This window comes from Kogia breviceps, chromosome 5 (genome assembly GCF_026419965.1).
Source record: "Kogia breviceps isolate mKogBre1 chromosome 5, mKogBre1 haplotype 1, whole genome shotgun sequence".
NCBI classification, from domain to species: Eukaryota; Metazoa; Chordata; class Mammalia; order Artiodactyla; family Physeteridae; genus Kogia; species Kogia breviceps.
Genome location: NC_081314.1, coordinates 3,543,357 through 3,563,090, shown reverse-complemented (window position 1 = coordinate 3,563,090; position 19,734 = coordinate 3,543,357). Strand labels below are relative to the sequence as shown.

The 19,734-nt window shown below is 37.4% G+C and overlaps 1 protein-coding gene across 1 annotated transcript; it reads left to right on the top strand.

The window, feature by feature from the left end:
• The first annotated feature begins 152 nt into the window (after positions 1–152).
• Positions 153–19,469, top strand: SUCNR1 (succinate receptor 1). Its single transcript, XM_067033571.1, has 2 exons — positions 153–231; positions 16,378–19,469. The coding sequence occupies exons 1-2, from the start codon at positions 229–231 to the stop codon at positions 17,329–17,331; spliced, it is 957 nt and encodes a 318-aa protein (XP_066889672.1). The 5' UTR covers positions 153–228; the 3' UTR covers positions 17,332–19,469.
• Positions 19,470–19,734: the final 265 nt, after the last annotated feature.

The following is a 19,734-nucleotide window of genomic DNA, read 5'->3' as shown; positions in this document are numbered from 1 at the left end:
TGAGTCATTTGTTTTGTGTCTGAACTTCTCAGGAAGTTCGCTTACATGAACATCTGACTTGGAGGCTTGACTGAAGAAATTTCCCCTGGGCTTTTGAATTATTAATCTTGTTTGCATGATATGCAAATCAGACTGCACTAACTATGGCCAGCAGCACAGCACTGGGTCAGAAGCTGTGTCAAGTGGCTGGTAAGAATTTCTGTCAAGGGATCAGGGCCTTCTGATACAATGGTAAGCTCTAATGCAACTCATGTTATCCAGGTATATAAAGTAATGCTAGACCTCCCATTACTTAAGGGTTTCTTTTAAAAGTGGCCTGTGAACAATTAAGGTTTTAAGTAATGTTTAAATGAACTGTCTGAACTGTCATTTGTAAGTACATGTAGAACAGCAAAAGAAAGGAAGTCATAGTTGTTTCCTATTTATTTTTTACCAAATTTTGTCTTGTTTTAATTGCCAAATACTAAATTTATTTTATTTTAATAAAATAATTTATTTGATTAATTTTATTTTATTAATAAATACTAAATTTATTTTATTAAATTTAATACTAAATTTATTTTATTTTATTGCCAAATACTCAATTTATTTTATTAAGTACTAAATTTATTTTATAAATTTTATTAAATTTATTTTATTACATTTATTTTATTTACTAATGTCTTGGTAACTGATACTTCAACAAAAAGAGTAACTGGATTTACTTAAATACATATAACTACTTATAGAAGTAATTTAAAGTTTCTAAATCAGATGAAAGAATCTAGTCTATAATATTTGCATGTTCAGAAAATAATGTGTTAGAGGAAATTTTAAGGCATTCTAAAAGTGAAATTTAGCATTTATGTTTGTAAAAATTACATTATTCACGAATATATATAGTTCACCAAGGAAAAAAAGAAAATTGCAGAAACTATTGCTAGTACACCTTTCAGAACTTTTAATAATTGGTGAAGTACTTTTAAAGAACTTTATAAACACACAAGTTGATACCATACTGTCACTTTTTAATATCTTGATTTCTGGTATAATTTTTGGAATATATAAAAATATATTAAAAATGAAATCATCAATATTAAATGATTGTATATTTTCAGTGTAAATATTTTCATTCAGTTTATCAATGAAAAATTAATTTGTTTATAAATACTCATGTTGCTATATAAATTTGTCTTGTAGTTAAGAATTAAAATTTCATAAATGTTCTTTGTTTAATTATGATGATTATAAGAAAAAGCAGTTTAAAAGCTAACAGACTATCAAACATATTTTTAAATTTAAGTTTTTTGTTTTTTGTGGTTTTTTTTTAATTTAAGTTTTAAAAATGTTCATTTTTAAAAGGCTGAATACAATTAAAGTAAAAGAAACATTATTCTCAAATTAAAAATGAGAACTACTGGTCTGCTTATGTAAGTAAATTGAATGTTATTTATAGTTTAATATCTCTAACAGGTTTGGATATATTTTTATAAATATAATTAAAGATTTCACTTCAATTGCCAATATCTAAAGAAAAAAAACTATTAAAAATAATTAATCCAAATCAGCTATAACTTATTTATTATGATTTCTATTTCCTAAAAATTAAAAATATAACCACTACAAAACAGGAGAGCAATATTAATTTTTCACGAGAGAAGTTCCTCTTCAACAGGAATTTTGCTTAAAGGACTAGCTTACTTCATCAGTTTGTAGAATTGTGATGGCCACACTAAAACCACATGCAGCTACAAATATCATCCAATTTGAAATCTAAAAACTGTGGGTCCTGGTGAGGTTAAATTGGTTTGCAAATTTTAGACAACCTTACCTTTATAAAACCACAAATTACTAATATTGGATTTAGAAAAATTATTTTAAGAATGAAATAAATGTATCAAAAAAGCAGATTATAAAACATCATAAAGAGTATAATATCATTTTTGTAAAGAGAAATTCAAGTATATATCAAAGTGTAGGAGGGTATCCAAATATTAGGAGTGTTTGGTTATAGAAATTTTTTATTATTATTTTTTTTTTTGCCTATCTGCCTTTTCTGAGTGAATGTTACATAATAACAGGTGTTTTCAAAAAGTTATTCTTTAAAAAAAAAGAATGAAACAACCACTCTAAGCAGGACAATGTTTAGTCATTCACTTCCCTTATTCTAGTTGTGGTATTCTTTATCCCTGCTACCTCCCTTAATCTCTCAATCCCAGTGGATAACTCAAAAGCAGAAGAATTCTCTGTGGCATCAAGATGGCCCCTACCTGCCCGAGTGGTAGCTATTGGTAATCTGGCTTCTAGTTATACAAGTCTTCATGGATGTATTTTTCTTCTATGGCAGACAAACCTTTATGCTACACATAAGCTACTGACATAAGTCAGTACATTTAAGAACTGACTAGGCAGAAAGATAAGAATTATGTCTAGAAAAGGAGGAAATACAAAAATAAAACAAGTAAGTTTCTTGTCATAATGAGACTTCCTATCGTCTTAATATTCATTTGAGTGTGTGCATCAGCGTTTTGAGTATTCCCAAAATAGAGTTGCCTAGAACTGAGCCTTGAGAAACTCCAATATTTACAACTTGGGCAAAGAAGGATTAGACCGTAAAAGAGTCTACAAAGAGAGGAAGGAGGACATGGAGATTGCCATGTCATAGAAGGCAAGGAAGGGAGAACTTCCAGAAATTGTGGAATGGGAAGTTTCTGGGAATAGAGTAAAAAATAATATTGAAAAATTACCAGTGAGCTAGAAACTAAAGCCTATTATTATTTTTTAAAAGACCATTGACCTTTGGCTGTATTCCTAAGAATTTTTAATTTTTAATATTGTACATGCTGATCTGCAGAAATAAATAGGAAGTCCAGATAAACCAAAAGGAGAAAGGATACAATAAAAATTATCTGGAATCTCATCACTAGGGATAAAAGTATTAATACTTTGGTACATGTCCTAAGCTTTCTAAGGTTTATTAATTTCAAATGTAAATTTCTAACTTTTTTGTTAATTTTAATTTAAAAAATTGATCTTAGAAGATATATATATCAAGTTTTACCTTCTACAAAAATATGTCTAAATCACAGCTATCACTACTCCAGTTGCCAGTTTTGAATATTTGTCATACTATATGCAGCATCATCTTTTATAGGGCAATAGACCGAGGAGCTTAATTTGGTGGACTTACTACTTATCTGACCTTGGAGGAAATATTTATAAAGATGTTTTGTAAACAGTCAAGTGTTTATATTCCTCTTTCCACTGAGCAAGCATTTACAGACCATCTACTTACCTGCTAGTCACTGTACTAGGTGTAAAAGGTAAACTGTGAGTAAGATAAAGTTGTGAGAAATGCTAAGAGCAAGATAAGTATACAATGCGGCGGGGAGGGGGTACTAATTAGACTAGGGAGTCAGAGATACTATCTTGGGAAACCCACACTTAAATGGAGGTCTGAAAGAACTGTAGATGTAAGACAGAGTATGTGATGGAGCAAGGATCATAGGCGGGAAATGTCAGAGAAAAATCCAATGAACTGAACATTAGGAAAGTTCTCTGTGCATTCAAAGAGCAGGAAGAAAGATGAGAAAGGAGGCAAATAATACCAGGTGAGGTTGAAGTGGAGTCCAGGAGCCAGACCATGCAGGCCTTGAAGTCTCATTAAAAATTTTGGACTTTATTCCTTAGGCAGTAAAAAATCATTGAAACGTTTTGGCTGAGTAGAGTAATATGATTGGAATTTTGATTGTAATTTTTCTAAGATTGTTTAGCTATCATGTTGAAGGTAGATTAAAAGGGGACCAGAGAAGATGTGAGGAGACCATGGAAGGATATGGTATAGTCCAAGACGATAGTAGCCTGGATTAGAATGGTGATGGAGCAGTAGTGGTGAATTTGAGAAATATCCAGACATTATAGTCAATGAGACATGGATAGTTGAGTTGTTATTGGAGGTGAGCAGCAGATGACTTCGAGGATGCTGCTCGGATGTCTGAGGTGACCACCTGGGTAAATGGTGTGGCCATGCACTGAGTTAGGAGGAGGTACAGCAAGACTGAGAAGGAAGTTGGAGAGCTTATATAGGATTTCTGGAGGTAGAGGTACCTCTGGGAGATCAATCCGTGGTAATAAGTATAAACCACTAGAGCTTATAAGACAGGTCTGTGCTGGGATAAACATCGAGAGGTTGATATGTGGATGGTCATTAAAGATAGAAAGTGGATGAGATCATCTGGGCAGAGCCTAGATAAAGAAGGAGTTCAATACTGATCCTTGAGGAACTTAACATTTAATGCTTAACACAAAAAGGCTTAGGTCACAAAGGAGCCTGCAAAGAACAACCAGGGAAAAAGAAGGAAAACTAGGAGACTGTCAAGTCAGAGAAGGCAAAGGAAGAGAGTGCTTCCAGAAGTTATGGTATGCAAAACAGCTGAGAAGTCAAGTAAGAAGATGATTGAAAAATGAGCGTTAGATGGAGCAGCGTGGAGGCTATTTTGGTGGAATGATAGATCAGGAGCCAAACTGGAGTATGTTGAAAAGGGAATAGGGTGTCAGGATGTCAAAACAATTCGTGAAGACAGCTATTTTTGTTGCTCAAGGTATGACAAGGAGAGAAACATGTGAAACCAGGGAGAGTTGTTGATGTCTTATCTATGCCTTGTTTATTTTATTTTTTCTTTTTTAAGCTTAACTTTTATTTTATATTGGAGTACAGCTGATTTACAATGTTGTGTTAGTTTCAGGGGTATAGCAAAGTGGTTCAGATATACATATACAGATATCCATTCTTTTTCAGATTCTTTTCCCATATAGGTTATTACAGAATATTGAGTAGAATTCCCTGTGCTATACAGTAGGTCCTTGTTGGTTATCTATTTTATATATACTAGTGTGTATATGTTCTTCCCAAACTCCTAATTTATCCCTCCCCCCACCTCACCTTTCCCCTTTGGTAATCGTTAATGTATTTTTGAAGTCTGTGAGTCTGTTCCTGTTTTGTAAATAAGTTCATTTGTGTCAAATTTTAGATTCCACATATAAGTGATATATATTTGTCTTTCTCTGTCTGACTTACTTCACTTAGTATGATAAAGATGCATTCTTATTAACTAAAACCCACATTCGAGATATACATTAGAGATCACTCTTTGTGTTGTACATTCTCTGGGTTTGGATGATGCATAATGACAAGTATCCACCATTCCAGCATCATACAGAATAGTTTCACTGCCCTAAAAATCCTTTCTGCTCCACCTAATCATCCTTCCCTCTCTCCCACAAAACTCCTGGTAACCCCTGATCTTTTTATTACCTTTATAGTTTTGCGTTTTCCAGAATGTCATAGAGTTGGAATCACAGAATGCAGCCTTTTCAGATTGGCTCCTTTCACTTGGTAATGTGCATTTAAGGTTCCTCCACATCTTTTCATGGCTTGCTAGCTCATTTCTTTTCAGCACTGAATGATATTCCATTGTCTGGATGAACTACCGCTTATTTATCCATTCACCTGCCAAGGGACATCTTGATTGCCTCCAAGTTTTGGTATTTGGGAATAAAGCTGCCATAAACATCTGTGTGTGTATTTTTTGTGGGCCTAAGTTTTCAACTCCTCTAGGTAAACACCAGGGAACGTGATTGCTGGATGTTACCTTAAGAGTATGTTCAGTTTTGTATGAAACTGCCAAACTATCCCTGAAAGTGAATGCACCATTTTGCATCCCCACCAGCAAAGAATAAGAGCTCCTGTTGTTGCCGCATATCCTCACAGATATTTGGTGGTTAGTGTTTTGGATTTTAGCTACTCTAATCGGTATGCAGTAGTTTCTCACTGTTGTTTTAATTTGCAACTCCCTAAGAACATATGATGTGGAGCATCTTTTCTTATGCTTATTTTCCATCTGTATCTCTTTTTTGGTGAGGTGTCTGATCAGATCTTTCGCCCATTTTAAAAATTGGGGTGTTTTTTCTTATTGCTGTGTGTTAAGAGGTCTTTGTATATCTTAGATACCCATCCTTTATCGGTTACGCACTTTGCAAATATCTTCTCCCAGTCTGTGGCTTGTCTTTTCATTCTCTTAATCAAATATACATTTTGAGTAGAGATATCATGTAGGGAATAAGTTCATAGGTTTCAAAGTGGCTACATTTAGTTGATGAAGAAGTTTCCCTAATTCTCAGTATGGCTCGTTTGGAGCAGAAACCTTTATATTTGGGTGTTTGGGTGTGGTTGCTAAAAACTGCCTCTTACTTTGTGCCTGTGAGTCCTCCTGCTGACCAGGAGGGCCGTGCTGGCTGAGGACTGTATTCCTTACAATATGCAGGCTCATTTCTAGAAATTCCTTGTGGCCACTACATGGCCTCTGACTGAGGTCTCTCCCCACTAATCCATTCTGCTACCAGCTGCCAGACTAATCTTAAAATACCGCTTTCATCACCATCTAGTGGTTCCCTGTTGCCTGTCTCAGCAAGTCAAAACAATTGGCTTCACTTTTTATGGTCTTTTTATTTATTTATATATTTATTGATTTATTAACATCTTTATTGGAGTATAATTGCTTTACAATGGTGTGTTAGTTTCTGCTTTATAACAACGTGAGTCAGTTATACATATACATATACGTATACCACAATATCTCTTCCCTCTTGCGTCTCCCTCCCACCCTCCGTATCCCACCCTTCTAGGTGGTCACAAAGCACTGAGTTGATCTCCCTGTGTTAGGCAGCTGCTTCCCACTAGCTACCTATTTTACATTTGGTAGTATATAGAATTGCGTGCCACTCTCTCACTTCGTCCCAGCTTACCCTTCCTCCTCCCCGTGTCCTCAAGTCCATTCTCTACGTCTGCGTCTTTATTCCTGTCCGGCTCCTAGGTTGCTCAGAACCATTTTTTAAAATTCCATATATATGTGTTAGCATACGATATTTTTCTCTTTCTGACTTACTTCACTCTGTATGACAGTCTCTAGGTCCATCCACCTCACTACAAATAACTCAGTTTTGTTTCAATCTATGGCAGAGTAATATCCCATTGTATATATGTGCCACATCTTCTTTATCCATTCATCTGTCGATGGACACTCAGGTTGCTTCCATGTCCTGGATATTGTAAATAGAGCTTCAATGAACATTGTGGTACATGACTCTTTTTGAATTATGGTTTTCTCAGTGTATATACCCAGTAGTGGGAGTGCTGGGTCGTATGGCAGTTCTAATTTTACTTTTTTAAGGAACCTCCATACTGTTTTCCATAGTAGCTGTATCAATTTACCTTCCCACCAACAGAGAAAAAGGGTTCCCTTTCCTCCACACCCTCTCCAGCATTTTTTGTTTATAGGTTTTTTGATGATGGCCATTCTGACTCGTGTGAAGTGATACCTCATTGTAGTTTTTGATTTGCATTTCTCTAATGATTAGTGATGTTGAGCATTCTTTCATGGGTTTGTTGGCAATCTGTATATCTTCTTTGGAGAAATGTCTGTTTAGGTCTTCTGCCCATTTTTGGATTGGGTTGTTTGTTTCTTTGATATTGAGCTGCATGAGCTGCTTGTAAATTTTGGAGATTAATCCTTTGTCAGTTACTTCATTTGCAAATATTCTCTCCCATTCTGAGGGTTGTCTTTTCATCTTGTTTATGGTTTCCTTTGCTGTGCAAAAGCTTTTAAGTTTCATTAGGTCCCATTTGTTTATTTTTGTTTTATTTCCATTTCTCTAGGAGGTGGGTCAAAAAGGATCTTGCTGTGATTTATGTCACAGAGTGTTCTGCCTATGTTTTCCTCTAAGAGTTTTATAGTGTCTGGTCTTACATTTAGGTCTTTAATCTATTTTGAGTTTATTTTTATGTATGGTGTTAGGGAGTGTTCTAGTTTCATTCTTTCACATGTAGCGGTCCAGTTTCCCCGGCACCACTTATTGAAGAGGCTGTCTTTTCTCCATTGTATATTCTCACCTCCTATCAAAAATAAGGTGACCATATGTGTGTGGGTTTAACTCTGGGCTTTCTATCCTGTTCCATTGATGTATATTGCTGTTTTTGTGCCAGTACCATACTGTCTTGATTACTGTAGCTTTGTAGTATAGTCTGAGGTCAGGGAGCCTGATTCCTCCAGCTCCATTTTTCATTCTCAAGATTGCTTTGGCTATTCGGGGTCTTTTGTGTTTCCATACAAATTGTGAAATTTTTTGTTCTACTTCTGTGAAAAATGCCATTGGTAGTTTGATAGGGATTTCACTGAATGCATAGATTGCTTTGGGTAGTATCGGCATTTTCACAATTTTGAGTCTTCCAATCCAGGAATTTGGTATATCTCTCCATCTGTTTGTATCATCTTTGATTTCTTTCATCAGTGTCTCAAAGTTTTCTGCATAGAGGTCTTTTGTCTCCTTAGGTAAACTTTCCTAGATATTTTATTCTTTTCGTTGCAGTGGTAAATAGGAGTCTTTCCTTAATTTCTCTTTCAGATTTTTCATCATTAGTGTATAAGAATGCAAGAGATTTTTCTGCATTAATTTTGTATCCTGCTACTCTACCAAATTCATTGATTAGCTCTAGGAGTTTTCTGGTAGCATCTTTAGGATTCTCTATGTACAGTATCATGTCATCTGCAAACAGTGACAGCTTTACTTCTTCTTTTCCGATTTGGTTTCATTTTATTTCAGTTTCTTCTCTGATTGATGTGGCTATAAGTTCCAAAACTATGTTGAATAATAGTGATGAGAGTGGGCAACCTTGTCTTTTTCCTGATCTTCATGGAAATGGTATCAGTTTTTCCCACTGAGAATGATGTTGGCTGTGGGTTTGTCATATATGGCCTTTATTATGTTGAGGTAAGTTCCCTGTATGCCTACTTTCTGGAGGGTTTTTATCATAAATGGGTGTTGAATTTTGTCGAAAGCTTTTTCTGCATGTATTGAGATAATCATATGGTTTTTCTCCTTCAATTTATTAATATGGTGCATCACATTGATCGATTTGCATATATTGAAGAATTCTTGCATTCCTGGGATATATCCCACTTGATCGTGGTGTATGAGCCTTTTAATGTGCTGCTGGATTCTGTTTGCTAGTATTTTGTTGAGGATTTTTGCATCTATGTTCATCAGTGATATTGGCCTGTAGTTTTCTTTCTTTGTGACATCTTTGTCTGGTTTTGGTATCAAGGTGATGGTGGTCTTGTAGAATGAGTTTCGGAGTGTTCCTCCCTCTACTATATTTTGGAAGAGTTTGAGAAGGATAGGTGTTAGCTCTTCTCTAAATGTTTGATAGAATTCGCCTGTGAAGCCATCTGGTCCTGGACTTTTGTTTGTTGGAAGATTTTTAGTCACAGTCGCAATTTCAGTGCTTGTGATTGGTCTGTTTATATTTTCTATTTCTTTCTGCTTCAGTCTCAGATGGTTGTGCTTTTCTAAGAAATTGTCCATTTCTTCCAGGTTGTCGATTGTATTGGCATAGTTGCTTGTAGTAATTTCTCATGATCCATTGTATTTCTGCAGTGTCAGTTGTTACTTCCTCTTTTCATTTCTAATTTTATTGATTTGAGTCTTCTCCCTGTTTTTCTTGATGAGTCTGGCTAAAGGATTATCAATTTTGTTTATCTTCTCAAAGAACCAGCTTTTAGTTTTATTAATCATTGCTATTTTTTCCTTCATTTCTTTTTCATTTATTTCTGATCTGATTTTTATGATTTCTTTCCTTCTGCTAACTTTGGGGGCTTTTTGTTCTTCTTCTCTAATTGCTTTAGGTGTAAAGTTAGGTTGTTTATTTGAGATGTTTCTTGTTTCTTGAGGTGGGATTGTACTGCTATAAACTTCCCTCTTAGAACTTCTTTTGCTGCATTCCATAGGTTTTAGGTTGTCCTGTTTTCTCTGTCATTTGTTTCTAGGTATGTTTTGATTTCCTCTTTGATTTCTCCAGTGATCTCTTGGTTATTAAGTAGTGTATTGTTTATCCTCCATGTGTTTTTATGTTGTACAGATTTTTTCCTGTAATTGATATCTAGTTTCATAGTGTGGTCGGAAAACATACTTGATACGATTTCAATATTCTTAAATTTACCAATGCTTGATTTGTGACCCAAGATATGATCTATCCTGGAAAATAGTCCATGAGTACTTGAAAAGAAAGTGTATTCTGTTGTTTTGGATGGAATGTCCTATAAATATCAATTAACTCTACCTTGTCTAATGTATCATTTAAAGCTTGTGTTTCCATATTTATTTTCACTTTGGATGATCTGTCCATTGGTGAAAGTGGGGTGTTAAAGTCCACTACTATGATTGTGTTACTGTCAATTTCCCCTTTTATGGCTGTTAGCATTTGCCTTATATATTGAGGTGCTCCTATTGAGTGCATAAATATTTACAATTGTTATATCTTCTTCTTGGATTTATTCCTTGATCATTATGTAGTGTCCTTTTCTGTCTCTTGTAATAGTCTTTATTTTAAAGTCTATTTATCCTGATATGAGAACTGCTACTCCAGCTTTCTTTTGATGTCCATTTGCATGGAATATCTTTTAAAAGCCCTTCACTTTCAGTCTGTATGTGTCACTAGGTCTGAAGTGGGTCTCTTGTTGACAGCATATATATGGGTCTAGGTTTTGTATCCATTCAGCCAATCTATGTCTTTTGGTTGTAGATCTTAATCCATTTACATTTAGGTAGTTATCAATATGTATGTTCCAATTACCATTTTCTTAATTGTTTTGGGTTTGTTATTGTAGGTCTTTTACTTCTCTTGTGTTTCCCGCCTAGAGAAGTTCCTTTAGTATTTGTTGTAAAGCTGGTTTGGTGGTGCTGAATTCTCTTAGCTTTTGTTTGTCTGTAAAGCTTTTAATTTCTCCATCAAATCTGAATGAGGTCCTTGCTGGGTAGAGTAATTTTGGTTGTAGGTTTTTCCCTCTCATCACTTTAAATATGTCCTGCCACTCCCTTCTGGCTTGCAGAGTTTCTGCTGAAAGATCAGCTGTTTACCTTATGGGGATTCCCTTGTATGTTACCTGTTGTTTTTCCCTTGCTGCTTTTTTTTCTTTGTATTTAACTTTTGATAGTTTGATTAATATGTGTCTTGTAGTGTTTCTCCTTGGATTTATCCTGTATGAGACTCTCTGAGCTTCCTGGACTTGATTATTTCCTTTCCCATACTAGGGAAATTTTCAATTATAATCTCTTCAAATATTTTCTCAGTCCCTTTCTTTTTCTCCTCTTCCTCTGGGACCCCTATAATTCGAATGTTGGTGCATTTAATGTTGTCCCAGAGGTCTCTGAGACTGTCCTCAATTCTTGTCATTCTTTTTTCTTTATTCTGCTCTGCAGTAGTTATTCCCATTATTTTATCTTCCAGGTCACTTATCCATTCTTCTGCCTCAGTTTTTCTGCTATTGGTTCCTTCCAGAGAATTTTTAATTTCATTTTTTGTGTTGTCCATTGTTGTTTGTTTGCTCTTTAATTCTTCTAAGTCCTTGTTAAATGTTTCTTGTATTTTCTCCATTCTATTTCCAAGATTTTAGATAATCTTTTCTATAATTACTCTGAATTCTGTTTCAGGTAGACTACCTATTTCCTCTTCCTTTGTTCGGTCTGTTTGGTTTTTACCTTGCTCCTTCATCTGCTGTGTGTTTCTCTGTCTTCTCATTTTGGTTAATTTACTGCATTTGGGGTCTCCTTTTTGCAGGGTGCAAGTTCTTAGTTCCCATTGTTTTTGGTGTCTGCCCCCAGTGGCTAAGGTTGGTTCAGTGGGTTGTGTAGGCTTCCTGGTGGAGGAGACTGCTGCCTGTGTTTTGGTAGGTGGGGCTGGACCTTGTCTTTCTGGTGGGCAGGACCACTTCCAGTGGTGTGTTTTGGGGTGTCTGTGACCTTATTATGATTTTAGACAGTCTCTCTGCTAATGGGTAGTGTTGTGTTCCTGTCTTGCTAATTGTTTGTCATAGGGTGTCCAGCCCTGTAGCTTGCTGGTCATTGAGTTGAGCTGGGTGTCAGCATTGAGATGGAGATCTCTGAGAGAGCTTTCATCATTTGATATGTGGAGCCGGGAGGTGTCTGGTGGACCAATGTCTCAGCTCTCCCACCTCAGAGGCACATTCATAGCAAGTGGCCGGAGCACCAAGACCCTGTCAGCCACATGGCTCAGAAGTAAAGGGAGAACAAAAGAAAGAAAGAAAGAAAAAAATAATAAAATAAAGTTATTAAAAATTAAAAATTAATTTAAAAAGAAGAAAAAAAAGAAAGATAGAGATAAGAGAGCACCAAACCAAAAAACAAATCCAGCAATGATAACAAGTGCTAAAACCTATACTAAAAAAAACAAAAAAACCCCCAAAAAACAGACAGACAGAACCCTAGGACAAATGGTAAAAGCAAAGCTATACAGACAAAATCACACAAAGAAACATAAAATACACACTCACAAAAAGAGAAAAAGGAAAAAATTATATATATCTTTGCTCCCAAATTATACTACCTCAATTTGGGGATGATTTGTGTCTATTCAGGTATTCCACGGATGCAGGTACATCAAGTTGACTGTGGAGATTTAATCCGCTGCTCCTGAGGCTGCTGGGAGAGATTTCCCTTTCTCTTCTTTGTTCCCACAGCTCCTGGGGTTCAGCTTTGGATCTGGCCCCATCTCTGCGTGTAAGTTGCCCTCTGGCGTCTGTTCTTTGCTCAGACAGGACAGGGTTAAAGGAGCCGCTGATTAGGGGGCTCTGGCTCACTCAGGCCGGGGGGAGGGAGGGGTACGGATGTGGGGTGAGCCTGCGGCGGCAGAGGCCGACATGACGTTGCACCAGCCTGAGGTGCACCTTGTGTTCTCCCGGGGAAGCTGTCGCTGGATCATGGGACCCTGGCAGTGGCGGGCTGCACAGGCTCCTGGGAGGGGAGGTGTGGAGAGTGACCTGTGCTCGCACACAGGCTTCTTGGTGGCGGCAGCAGCAGCAGCCTTAACATCTCATGCCCGTCTCTGGGGTCCGCACTGATAGCTGCTGCTTGCACCTTTCTCTGGAACTTGTTTAGGCGGTGCTCTGAATCCCCTCTCCTCGCTCACCCCGAAACAATGGTCTCTTGCCTCTTCGGCAGCTCCAGACTTTTCCCCGGACTCCCTCCCGGCCAGCCGTGGCGCACTAACCCCTTCAGGCTGTGTTCACGCCGCCAACTCCGGACCTTTCCCTGGGATCCGACTGAAGCCCGAGTCTCAGCTCCCAGCCCCGCCCGCCCCGGCGGCTGAGCAGACGAGCCTCTCGGGCTGGTGAGTGCCGGTCGGCACCCGTCCTCTGCGGGAATCTCTCCGCTTTGCTCTCCGCACCGTTGCTGTGCTCTCCTCCGCGGCTCCGAAGCTTCCCCCTCCGCCACCCGCAGTCTCCGCCCGCGAAGGGGCTTCTAGTGTGTGGGAACCTTTCCTCCTTCACGGCTCCCTCCCACCGGTGCAGGTCCCGTCCCTATTCTTTTGTCTCTCTTTATTCTTTTTTCTTTTGCCCTACCCAGGTACGTGGGTAGTTTCTTGCCTTTGGGGAGGTCTGAGGTCTTCTGCCAGCGTTCGGTGGGTGTTCTGTAGGAGCAGTTCCACATGTAGATGTATTTCTGATGTATCTGTGGGGGGGAAGGTGATCTCCGCGTCTTACTCCTCCGCCATCTTGAAGGTCTCCTATGTCTTGTTTTTAAGACTGACAAGATGAGAGTGTCTGAATGCTGATCAAAAGGATGCAGTTGAGGTGGAGAAGCTGAATAGACAGTAAAGAGACAAGATGGATAACGTGTAGGAATCTTGAGAATTTGGGAATGAGTTGGATCTGGAGTAAGCCCAGAGGAATAGATATTCTCTGTTGTCACAGGAAGGAAGGAGGAGAGGACAGTAATGGAGGAAGGAACCGGAGAGTGGACACCCAGTGGATGGGCTCTGTCTCAGGGATTTGTCGGCAAAACTGATCCATGATGAGTAGGACAGAGGTTTAAAAAAATTGGAAAGGTATGACAATGAAAAATGTAATAAGTCACGGGTAATGTGACAGAGCAGTAGAATCACATAACCTCCAACACAGAGTGAAACCAATGTGCTTGGTGCTTCAGCATCGTTCAATGTGTCTGCTGCCTGAGGAAGTCCCAATCTAGCTTCTTCTAGTGTTGGACTTTGTGGCAGGTTGCCATGGAAAGCCTTGAGGAGAGGCTCAGAGGAATTTAGGATGTTTTAAAGTAAGTGATTAAAAATAACATCAAAATATTGCATTTATCTACAATTCCATGAATTATTTTTGTAAATAAAACACTCTCAAAGTAGCAGCAATCTTGGAATCTCCCTAGCAGTCCAGTGGTTAGGACTCTAGGACTTGGTCCTCTCACTACAGGGGAGCTCGGATCAATCCCTGGTTGAGGAACTAAGATCCCGGAAGCCTCGTGGCACGGCCAAAAAAAAGTAGCAGTGATCTTCACTTGAATTTGACAAAAACCAATAAAAGTTCTCCAGATGCCTTCATTACAGAAAATTCTGCTCAATGTTTGCATGCTTCCCAGAAGAGGCAGTTCAGATGCATCTGTTCTTATTTTGCTCTATTTACCAAAATACTATACTAAGAGAATCATTTGATTGCAACTAACACTCTGAGGCCTATTTGATAGGAAATTTTTAGAAAATTTTATTTTCAACCTTGCTTTTTTTCTTACTAGAAATAAGTAGGATTTAATATTTCAAAATGGCAATCCAGTACATTTTTAAGAAATTCAATTCTTTAAATAGTCTATCCAACCACAAATAATCTTGCCTCTTTAAAGAGAGAAAGTGGCAGGTGAGCAAGACTTTTGAAGTTTGAATGAATCAGATTGCTTATTTTCATGGCCCCTATTCAGAAGGGGCTATGATTGTGGTCTATTACTAAATGTATGACTTTTCAAGACTCAGTGACTTTGTGTATAAAGTAATAACAATCCCCAGTCCCTTATGTCACTGTATTAAATGAGATAATCCTTGGAAAGTGGTGAGCACAGTGCCTAGTACACTGTAAGCTTTCAGTAAATAGTGGCCACTGATATTATTATTACTAATATTTTCAGCTTCATATCTTAAATTTTTAAAATCATGTTTTAACACTGGAGTTGTACTGATTCTATTAAATGTTAAGAATACAATTTTGAGCACTATATTTGTTGCTAGGTCTGCCATAACAAAATGTTTTGGACTGGGTGGCTTAAACAACAGAAACTTATTTTCTCACAGTTCTAGAGGCTAGAAATCCGAGATCAAGGTGTCGGCAGGTTTGGTTTCTCTTGAGGCCTCTCTCTTTGGCTTGCAGATGGCTGTCTTCTGACTATGTCCTCACATGGCCTTTCCTCTATGTGCATGCATCCCTGCCGTCTCTTTCTCATCATATATGGACACAAATATATATGATCTCATGTAACCTTAATTACTTCTTTTAAGGTCCAGCTCCAAATATGGTTAAATTCTGAGGTACTGGGATTTGGGACCTCACCATATGAATTTGTGGGGTGCGCAATCCATCCCATAACAAGCATGCTGAAGTATGTAGTGAAAGATCACTGTGTGTGGTGCAATAGGCTGCAGGTCAAATTCTGGCTCTGGCATTTGGTGACCTGTGATTAGTCATTTAATTCTTCAACCCAGGTTGTTCTCATGTCTAGTAGGATGGAAGTGGGATTGAGTTAAATGGATTCTTCTGAAAATTAGAGATAATATTTGTGATGTGTTGGGCATATGTCAATAAATATGTTGTTGCAAAAATTTTTAAAAACTGCCGTTGTGTTTTATAAACTTAAAACAAGCATAATCCTTTGTCAATATGGAAACATAATCAAAGCTCTTAAAATTGCAAGACTGGAGTTATAAGAATCCATGTTTCCTCTTCTAGGTTATGGTTCAATTAAATTTAACTCAGAGGATTTGTTGGACAACTGTGATGTGCTAGGGACCACAGTCAATTCTGAAGACACACATTGAATTCGACTCTTCACTTGCTTCACTGCACTTTCTCTTGGCCTCGTGTTTGTCAAGTCCTCTATGCATGTTTCCACGTCTGGGCCTTTGCATGTGCTTTTCTTTATGTCTGATACTCTTTATCATTACATGAGATGCACTTATTTGATTATCTCCTGATTTTTCCCAAGAGAGTATAAATTAGTCGAGATGAGGAGCTTTGTTTTACTCATGGCTGTCATCCCGTGTCTAGCACATAATTCAAAGGAACTTAATAAATATTTGTTAAAATAATATATTAGTGAGATATATGTACATGAGTTTGTATACATATGCACTCCTTACTAATGTAACCAACTCTCTGCAGTTCAACTTTTAAGTGTTATTTGATGATGTTGATGCTGCTGCTGCTGTTCTGCACAGTTTTATCTTCAGTCGTAGTCTAGTGATTCATCCTTATATTCTCTCTCTCTCTTCTTTAGGCCTGGAATGCAACTTGTGAAAACTGGCAGGCAGTGGAGGCTGCTCTGGAAAAATACTACCTTTCCATTTTTTACGGGTTTGAGTTTATTGTGGGAACCCTTGGGAATACTGCTGTTGTTTTCGGCTACCTCTTCTGCCTGAAGAACTGGAACAGCAGTAACATCTATCTCTTTAATCTCTCTATCTCTGACTTGGCTTTTTTGTGTACCCTCCCCATGCTGATGAGAAATTATGCCCAGGGAAAATGGACATACGGGGTTGTGCTCTGCCTGGGCAACCGATATGTACTTCATGCTAACCTCTACACCAGCATTCTTTTCCTCACTTTTATCAGCATCGATCGATACCTGCTCATGAAGTATCCTTTCCGGGAACACTTCCTGCAAAAGAAAAAGTTTGCTGTTTTAATCTCTTCGGCCATCTGGGGTTTAGTAACCTTAGAGCTCCTGCCCATACTTCTTCTTCTAAATCCTGTTACAGCTCCCAAAGACATCAACTGTACTGATTATGCAAGTTCTGGAGACCCCAGTAATGTCCTCATTTACAGCATGTGTCTAACCTTCCTGGGGTTCCTCATTCCTCTTTCTGCGATGTGCTTCTTTTATTTCAAGATTGGTCTCTTCCTAAAGCACAGGAGCAGGCAGCTCTCTGCCGCCTTGCCCCTTGAGAAGCCTCTCACCTTAGTCATCATGGCAGTCGTGATCTTCTCCATGCTGTTTACTCCCTATCACATCATGCGAAACGTGAGGATTGTTTCACGCTGGGGGATCTGGAAGCAGACCCCATGCACTGAGGCCACCATCAACTCCTTGTACATTGTGACTCGGCCGTTGGCCTTTCTGAACAGTGTCATCAACCCTGTCTTCTATTTCTTTATGGGAGATCACTTCAGGGAGATGCTGATGAATCAACTGAGACACCTCTTCAAGGCCCTTACATCCTTCAGAAGATGAGCTCATGGACTAACATTTTCATTCGGGGAAAACTGAGGTGCTTGTGTAACAGACTGTTTTACACAAGCAGCTGTAGGCCAGTTAGAGTGTGATTTAACTCACAGATGTAAATCAGAGAGGGTCACAGATTTGACCCTGTTTCAAAGGCATGTTGGACCCGGGGTGTGTGAAAAGGAGAGGACGGGAAGTATTTATTGGTTTCTCGACCTAAGCACTGAAAGGAGTTGGACTAGCACTGTCTAATGTTTGAGCACATAAGTCCAAAATTCTAGGTGTTATAAGACCTACTCAATCAGTGTAAAAGGAACAGAAGATAGATAAAGCAGCAAGTTGTCTGTGTTTAGTCACTGGTCAGATTGTAAAAAAAACGATTTTGTTGACACCATTCTGTATGTTATTCATACAATCTTATAACTTTGTGTGAGAACCAAATAATAGAAGATTGGTCATATGTTATTAAATATTGTTGCTAGAAGTGCTCTTGAGCATATTTAGAGTAACAACGAGCAGAAAACAATATAACGAGTTCAAGGATGCCTATATTTCTTTATATTGATTATGAATTGGGGTCAAGTTGTAATTTTAAGCCCTTTTTTATTGTATGGTTTTTAGTGAAAAGAATCCTATAAAATAGAAAGAGATGGTTTAATAAAGAGAGAGACATATTTGAGCTTGGATCTCAAGCGACTTGAGTATAAATGATTTTATGAGAATGCTAGAGAGAGATACCAAGGATAACTGCAAAAATTCCAAATTCATAGAACAAAGCACCTACCAGGAAACCCAAAGCAAGACAAAACGAAACAAAAGTGAGTGCACTGTTTTTATAATGAGTGTGCCATCTGGCATTTTATGATAACAATTTGATTGTCAGTGCATGGAAATATATTAAGTTCATTAGCCTTCCTGATCTTGATTAAGTAGTAAACTTTAAAGTATATTAATATCATAAAACCAGCAAGTAAGAGGAAATGAAATGGTAAGACCAAAATTTGTTGGGTTATTTTCCCTTTCAGAGAGAAAAAAAATCAAAGTTTTTCCACATCCCCACACACATTTTTTTTTTTTTTTTTTGTAAGCAATGGGATCATTTACAAGGACAACGTTATCTTGAGAGAGTGACTTACATCTTCAATGAGACTTATTTTCATAGAACATTACCTAAGACCATTGGAGGGAATGTTCTAAACAAAATGCACTATATGAACTTGCAGAATATATGGAACATTTATGTATATATCAATATAGATTATCTCAGAAGGGTTACTTAGACACCATTCCATGCCACAAAACAAATTTAGGGGAAAAAAATGAGTGCCGCATTAGCTATCTGAAGTCAAAAAGTATCATATAATAACTCACTTATTGGTAATAAAATGTGTGCATGGCCACATGTGTGTGCTCTTTTCCTCGAGGCCATTAGATTTAATGTGAAGGATAAAATAAGCATTATGAGAGCAAAGACATAAAATTCCATTGTCCTTCCTGTTTTGAGATACTCTGGTAATATTATATTCTGACATTCCCCAAACCCAAAATATTCCCATTGAAATATTGTAAAACCACATTACCCACAAAGGATTTGTTTTCCTACCTAACATTAGGCTTTAAAATATTTTTTCATGCTTTGTCTTTATTATCAATATTTTTTAAATGTCAATGTAATTTTATAACTGCCTGATAGTTAATCTTCTGAATTTTTTCATCAGAAAAGGCTGCACAAAGGGTCTTAGGAAAGAAATATTTGCTTACCTGCAGATATTAGTAGATAAGCTTAGCAACATATAATTTAATTGCAATTTGTATTTTATGCTTTGGTTTTCATTTGTAAAGATGGAATTCAATTTGCCTCACACTTAGGCCAAGAAGTGGCAGGGGTAGACTCTTTTAATAGTACAGTGAAATATTTTGTGAAACTATAAGCTCTTACATATATCTTTTAACCAAAATGTTAAGTAACTTTATAGCACATTTATCTTTTTCTTTTTTTGCTCAAATCTGTCATGTGGTAACTTAATCCTTAACAGGCTAAAGAGACCTGCACTGAAATTATAAGAGCTGTTCCGTTTGCCTTTTGTACTAGGTGATTACAATCACAAACAATAAATAATGGAAATCCTTTCTGCATTTGTGCTTTCAAAGGAAATAATGTTGGATTTTTGTATCTTGTCTTTTATTGGCTCCCTAGTATCTTCAGAATCATGTGGAAACTACTTGGTCCAGCATTTTTCAATCTGGATCCACCTATTCTTTGCACATTCTCTCTCATTGCTTTTGTCACAAATTCTACCCTCCAGCCAAAGACAGCTACTTCATTTCATTATATTTAGAACTTTCTTTACTGGGTACACCTGGATGCTCAGCCTTGTTTTTTCATGCCCGCATATAAAAAAAATTTAAGCC